Source organism: Babylonia areolata, chromosome 11 (genome assembly GCF_041734735.1).
Source record: "Babylonia areolata isolate BAREFJ2019XMU chromosome 11, ASM4173473v1, whole genome shotgun sequence".
NCBI lineage: Eukaryota > Metazoa > Mollusca > Gastropoda > Neogastropoda > Buccinidae > Babylonia > Babylonia areolata.
Genome location: NC_134886.1, coordinates 20,274,119 through 20,281,416, shown reverse-complemented (window position 1 = coordinate 20,281,416; position 7,298 = coordinate 20,274,119). Strand labels below are relative to the sequence as shown.

Below are 7,298 nucleotides of genomic sequence, written 5' to 3'. Positions count from 1 at the left end.
ATGTGAAAAAGTATAGCTCAAATGTGTGTTTGACTCAGCGTGTATGGGTGTTAGTGTGTTAGTGTGTGTGTGTGTGTGTGTGTGTGTGTGTCTGTGTCTGTGTGTCTGTGTTTGTGTGTCTGTATCTGTATCTGAGTCTGTGTGTCGGCGTGTGTTTGGTGAGTGCGTATTAGCTATTGTGTTGTGCATGGTTTCTCGTGAGCAAAACAAGTCTGGTTGTGTACTCCTTGGTACCAAACTGGCATAGTTCTGGCACCAACGAATACTGACCACTTGCGTCCCAGAAAACTAGATAAGGTACCCGCTTCATAGGTCCCTGACCCAAAAAGTTGTATATAATCAATTCTCCTCAGGCTGAAATGTATTGAAAGCGCCTCTACTGAGACCGCAAACATGAGGTGAGTATCATTCGTCTTGTGCGTTTGTGATATTGTATCTTCGTCACATTTTCATGTAACTTTTTCAGGACACACACACGCGCGCACGCACGCACGCACGCACGCACGATCACACACACACACACACACACACACACACACACACACACACATACACACACGTATAGTTATTAGTAATTATCAGGGTGGGTTTTATTGCAATTTCTCTCATGGAAAACTTGCTTGTTGCCGGTTTTTTTTTGTTTTTTTTAAATTGTTTGTGTGTTTGTTTTTTATACTGGTGACATATCTGAGCATCATCCCTTGTAGACATCCTAAATGCTCTCTCCTACCTCCTCATTTGCTTCTGTTATCTACACATCTATTTATTTGCTCATTGATTGATTGATTGATTGATTTACTTAACTATTGACACATTGACAGCACCATCCCTCCCTTGCAGACAGTACCCACCGTGAATGATCTCCCCTCTCACTCACGTGCAGGACGGGGAAGATGCCAACGGGCACGCAGCACCTGTTGGTGGTGGTGGTGTTGATTTACTTTACTTTTGACACATTGAGAGCACCATCCCTCCCTTGCAGACAGTACCCACCATGAATGCTCTCTCTCCCCTCTCACTACGGGGAAGATGCCAACAGCCACGCAGCACCTGTTGGTGGTGGTCGTGGTGGTGTTGATTTACTTCACTATTGACACATTGAGAGCACCATCCCTCTCTTACAGACAGTACCCACCGTGAATGCTCTCTCTCCCCTCTCACTCACGTGCAGGATGGGGAAGATGCCAACGGCCACGCAGCAGCAGCTGGTGGTGGTGTTGGTGTTGGTTTACTTCACTATTGACACATTGAGAGCACCATCCCTCCCTTGCAGACAGTACCCACCGTGAATGATCTCCCCTCTCACTCACGTGCAGGACGGGGAAGATGCCAACGGGCATGCAGCACCTGGTGGTGGTGGTGGTGTTGATTTACTTCACTATTGACACATTGAGAGCACCATCCCTCCCTTACAGACAGTACCCACCGTGAATGCTCTCCCTTCTCACTCACGTGCAGGACGGGCAAGATGCCAACGGCCACTCAGCACCTGCTGGTGGTGGTGGTGGTGTTGGTGACGATGATGGCCCGAGGGGTGGAAGGCACGGAGGGTCATGCAGGCAGCCACTGGGACGGGGGCTTCCAGATCGCTGTCAGCGTTCCCTTCTGCGCTGACGTCAGCAGCTGGAAGATGCACCTCGTGTTCGACACTGACGTCAACACTTTGGAGGTTGGTGTGTGTGTATGCGGGGTGAGGGGGTGGTGGTGGTGGGGTGAGGGGTGGGTGGTGAGGTGAGGTGGCTGGTGTTGTGCGGGGGGGCATGGGGGGAGGGGGAAGGGGGTGGGGAAGTTGGTGGTGGTGGTGGGGGTGAGGAGGTGGGGGGGTTGGGGGCTGGCTGGGGGGGGGGGGGGGGGGGGCGAAGGTAGAGTGAGGGGGTGTATGGAGAGAAGGGGTGGAGACTGATATATATATATATATATATATATATATATATATATATATACAGAAAGACAGAGATACAGAGACAGACAGAGAGAGACAGTGAGACAGAGAGAGAGAGAAAGAGAGAGAGAGAATAGGCGAGAGAGAAAGGGAGGCATAGAGACAGAGACAGAGAGACAGAATGACAGAGAGACAGAAAGACAGACAGACAGACAGAGACAGAGACAGAGAGACACAGAGAGAGAAGGACAATGACAAGGACAAGGACAAGGAAAAAAAAAAAAAGAAAAAAAGAAGAAGTAACAAAATGTGAATTTCAAGGGGTTAGAACACATCAGTCAATTCAATGTCGTACCAAGTGAAAAGTTTCTGACTGGGAATTATTACCTGTACATGCTGATGACTAACATGAGCTGATAGCAGTAAATAACCAGCTGCTCTTGATGTTTGTTGTTGTTGTTGAAGACTTTCAGACTTTAAACTTTGATTTCTCTTCCTCCAACACGTCAGTCTGTCTGTTCTTCTGTTCCTAACTCTGATCTTTTTTTTATGGAACACTTTGTACAAAACCCTTGATAACTATACAACAGATTACTCCTTATCATCATCACACGACATCACATAGGAAACACTGCCATTAATTTGCTTTCTTGAATAACTTTCACGTCTCTCCTGAAAATGTCATATGCTTCACAGTTAAACAACACATGGGATCGGTCTGTTGTTTACAGTTCAGTTCAGTTCAGTTCAGTTCAGTTACTCAAGCAATGAGGCGTCACTGCGTTTAGACAAATCCACATACGCTTCACCACATCTGCCAAGCAGATGCCTGACCAGCAGCGTAACCCAACGCACTTGGTCAGGCCTTGAGAAAATAACAACAACAACAACAAAAAAATAAACAAATACATAAACAAACGGCGGCCGATGGAGGATGAGGAGACAGAGAGGCTGGTACGTCCACCACCACCACCACCACCACTACTACTACTACTACTACTACTACTACTACGACCCAAATAAATAAATAAAGACACATACAAACAAACAAAATCACCCCTATTAAGTATATCAGTGGTACCAACACACAGAAACTGAGCACTCTGCTGCTGGCATGTCAACTAGCTTGTCAGTGAAGGGCTGTTTGTCACCTTGCTGAGATGGCATAGAACTCAACGGTCAGGTTTTGAGTCTCCCAGGGAGCACAGGAACTACACTTCGTGCCTTGCCTTCCGTGCCTTGCCAGTCACCAGACTTTGTTTGGGCTTCCTCCTCTCGGGTTTGCAATACTCATGATAAATCAATTACAGCCAGGAAATGAACAAACAGTTAGGCATGGAGATGAAATGATTAACAAATAGCAAAGAGTGGTAACTCTCTCCATTCACAAGGTACACAACTTCAAGTCAGTACTGTTTACGCTACTGCTTCACTTAGCACACAGGTAAATAAAAGGTACATTGGAACACACCCAGACACTTCCACAAAAAAAAACAACTTAACTACACGCAAGAAGTATTATACGCACCTAAAGAATGCACACTGCGCTGATCTGATTTCACCAAGGTTAAGAAGTCAACGAAATTATGAATGATTATCAATTAAACATGTATTCCATCAAACTAACGGGCACTCAGATACAACACAGGGAGACCAACCACCCACTTCAAGAAATCAAATAATCTGGATAACCAGCTCACTCATTCTCTTGTTCACTAACATTCCCGCCCAATCATAACCAGCTCACTCACTATCTTGTTCACTAAAACCCTCGCCCTATCATAACCAGCTCAGTCATTCTGCTGTTCACTAAAACCCTCGCCGGATCATAACCAGCTCACTCATTCTACTGTTCACTAAAACCCTCGCCCCATCACAACCAGCTCACTCATTCTCCTGTTCACTAAAACCCTCGCCGGATCATAACCAGCTCACTCATTCTACTGTTCACTAAAACCCTCGCCCTATCATAACCAGCTCACTCATTCTCTTGTTCACTAAAGCCCTCGCCCAATCATAACCAGCTCAGTCATTCTCCTGTTCACTAAAGCCCTCGCCCAATCATAACCAGCTCACTCATTCTGCTGTTCACTAAAACCCTCGCCCAATCATAACCAGCTCACTCACTATCTTGTTCACTAAAACCCTCGCCCAATCATAACCAGCTCACTCATTCTGCTGTTCACTAAAACCCTCGCCCCATCATAACCAGCTCACTCATTCTGCTGTTCACTAAAACCCTCGCCCAGTCATAACCAGCTCACTCATTCTGCTGTTCACTAAAACCCTCGCCCAATCATAACCAGCTCACTCATTCTCTTGTTCACTAAAACCCTCGCCCAATCATAACCAGCTCACTCATTCTCTTGTTCACTAAAGCCCTCGCCCAATCATAACCAGCTCACTCATTCTCTTGTTCACTAAAGCCCTCGCCCAATCATAACCAGCTCAGTCATTCTCCTGTTCAATAAAGCCCTCGCCCAATCATAACCAGCTCACTCATTCTCTTGTTCACTAAAACTCTCGCCCAATCATAACCAGCTCAGTCATTCTCCTGTTCACTAAAGCCCTCGCCCAATCATAACCAGCTCACTCATTCTCTTGTTCACTAAAACTCTCGCCCAATCATAACCAGCTCAGTCATTCTCCTGTTCACTAAAACCCTCTCCCAGTCACTGGCTGTCGCAGACACTCACTCGAGATCGCACTCGCTAATTCTTCACTTATTTCTTCATTTTTTTTTCTAATCTCTCTCTCTCTCCCCCCCCCCCCCCTCCGCCCTACCTCCCCTCCTTCTTTTTAAGATTTGGATTGGAGACGCACAGAAGATTAACTCCAGAGAGTTCGTGGTCACTAACAAAGCTTACAACGGAGTACAAAAATCCGGAACGACCTTGGACGTGATCTTCCTGGGTCATGGGTCAGGAGACATCGCCCCCACAGTGGAAGCCACGGTGGAAGGTTGTGACGACAGCGCCACGGGAACCGGAACAAGCTCCGGAGCCGGAACCGGAACTGGAACGGGATCCGGAACCGGAAATAGTACCGGGACAGGAAGCGGAACATCCACCGGGCAGGGGACGGGGAGTGGTACAACTGGAACACCCAACCTGCCTAGTACAGGTAATAGAGAGTAGTTGTTGTTGTTTTTTTTTCAATCAGGAAAGGAGGAATAGAAGAAGGCGAAACGTGAACATTTGTCAAATCCAATCCAGTTCACAGAAATCCAGTCGAATCTCATTAATTTTTTCAGCATCTCATCCGGAGCTGATAAACAGCTACGAGACAAATCGAAGGATGGAAATATTACATGGATAAAACAGAAAACAAGAGGCCTGTTCAAAAACTTTATCTTCTCTAATCAATGTCATCATGGATACAATGTAGACAATAACGCACAATGTTCTAAAGTACAGTGCAGTGCAGAGCAGTGCAATACAGTGCAGTACAGTAAGTACAATGCTGTACAATACACTGCACCATACCACACTACACTGCGCTCCAACTTGTCAAAGGACGAGACCGTATGCACCAAACTGCTTCTATACGTTTGACCCATTATCAGTTTCTAACGGCGTTACACCGACCATACAGATTAGCATCAACACACACACACACACACACACACACACACACACACACACACACACACACACACACACACACACACACACACACACACACACACACACATTCGTACTGTGGTTACAGGAGGGGGGTCCTCCAACAAGGAACTACGCAGATGCCCTGGGCAAGTCCATGTTGTTCTATGATGCCCAGAGGTCGGGAAAACTGCCGGCCAACAACCCCATTCCCTGGCGGGATGACTCTGCCCTCAACGACTGCGTGGTGGGGGGCTGGTACGACGGTAAGTTTTTTTGTGAAGTCAATGCTTTATCTGTATCAACCTCTTATCCTGTTCATCAAATCCGTTCATCGGGCGCAATAGCCGAGTGGTTAAAGCGTAGGTCTTTCTTCTTCTTCTTCTTCTTCTTCCTTCATGGGCTGCAACACCCATGTTCACTCATATGTACACGAGTGGGCTTTTACGTGTATGACTGAATTTACCCCGCCGTTGGACTTTCAACCTGTGAGTCCCGAGTTTGAATCTCGGTAACGGCGCCTGGTGGGTAAAAGGGTTGATACTTTTTTTTCCGATCTCTCAGGTCAACATATGTGCAAACCTGCTTGTGTCTGAACACCCTTCGTGTACACACGCACGCAGAAGATCAAATACGCACGTTAAAGAACCTGTAATTCATGTCAGAGTTCGGTTGGTTACGGAAACAAAAACATACCCAGCATGCACCCCCAGAAAACGGAGTATTGTTAGCTGCATGTTAGCGTAAATAAACAAAACATTTCATTCACGTAAAATGTTACATGTTTGAGTGTGCATGTGTGCGTGCCTGAAATCTGATTGAATGACACAGGAAACGAATGATGAACGCCCAATGGCAGCTGTTACTCGGCTCTACCCAGGAAGGCAGCCTGTTGTGCAAATGACCCCGTGTTTGTAAAGCGCTTAGAGCTTGGTCTTCGACCGAAGATCTGCACTATATCAGTATACGTATCATCATCATCTTCTTCATCATCATCATCATCATCATTCATCGGACACGGTCTCTGTCTTTTGCTCTTCACAAAGAACTCATCTTTTCAACAAAACAAAACAAACAAACAAACAAAGAAAAACACTATATGTAAGCACTCTCTGTTTCAAACAACCGCAACAACACCTCATGACTGCCAACTCACTTTTGCATGTATGAGAGTTTGAGGTGTAGGGGGTATGGAGAGGGGTGGGGTGGGGGGTGGGGGGTAGTGAGGGTGATCAGGAGTGGTTCATATCATTTCAGATTTTTTTAATTTATTTCTTTTTATGTAAAGCGCCCTGAGCTATGACAGAGGAAGGGCGCTATGCAATTGTACAGTCATCATAATCATCATCATCATCAACATCATCATCGTCATCAACACCAACAACATCACCATCATCATCTTCTTCTTGTACTTGTTCGTAGTAATAGTTGAATTAGTATTAGCATTATCATTATCATCATTAGTAGTAGTATTTCAATTCTTCTTCTTCTTCTTCGTTCGTGTGCTGCAACTCCCACGTTCACTCTTATGTACACGAATGGGCTTTAACGTGTATGGCCGTTTTTACCCCGCCATGTAGGCAGCCACATTCCGTTTTCGGGTGTGTGCATGCTGGGCATGTTCTTGTTTCCATATCACACCGAACGCTGGCATGGATCACATGGTCTTTAACGTGCGTATTTGATCTTCTGCTTGTGTATACACACGAAGGAGGTTCAGGCACAAGCAGGTCTGCACATATGTTGACCTGGGAGATCGGAAAAATCTCCACCCTTTACCCACCAGGCGCCGTTACTGAGGTTCGAACCCGGGA

The 7,298-nt window shown here is 46.2% G+C and overlaps 1 protein-coding gene across 1 annotated transcript in view; it reads left to right on the top strand.

Moving 5' to 3' along the window:
- Positions 1-4,697: 4,697 nt before the first annotated feature.
- Positions 4,698-7,298, top strand: part of LOC143287320 (endoglucanase E-4-like) — a 15,780-nt gene continuing 13,179 nt past the window's right edge. Inside the window, exons 1-2 of the mRNA XM_076595277.1 lie at positions 4,698-5,005; positions 5,594-5,750. Coding sequence (XP_076451392.1) covers positions 4,799-5,005; positions 5,594-5,750 — 364 coding nt within the window. The 5' untranslated portion in view covers positions 4,698-4,798. The remainder of the gene's footprint in view (positions 5,006-5,593; positions 5,751-7,298) is intronic.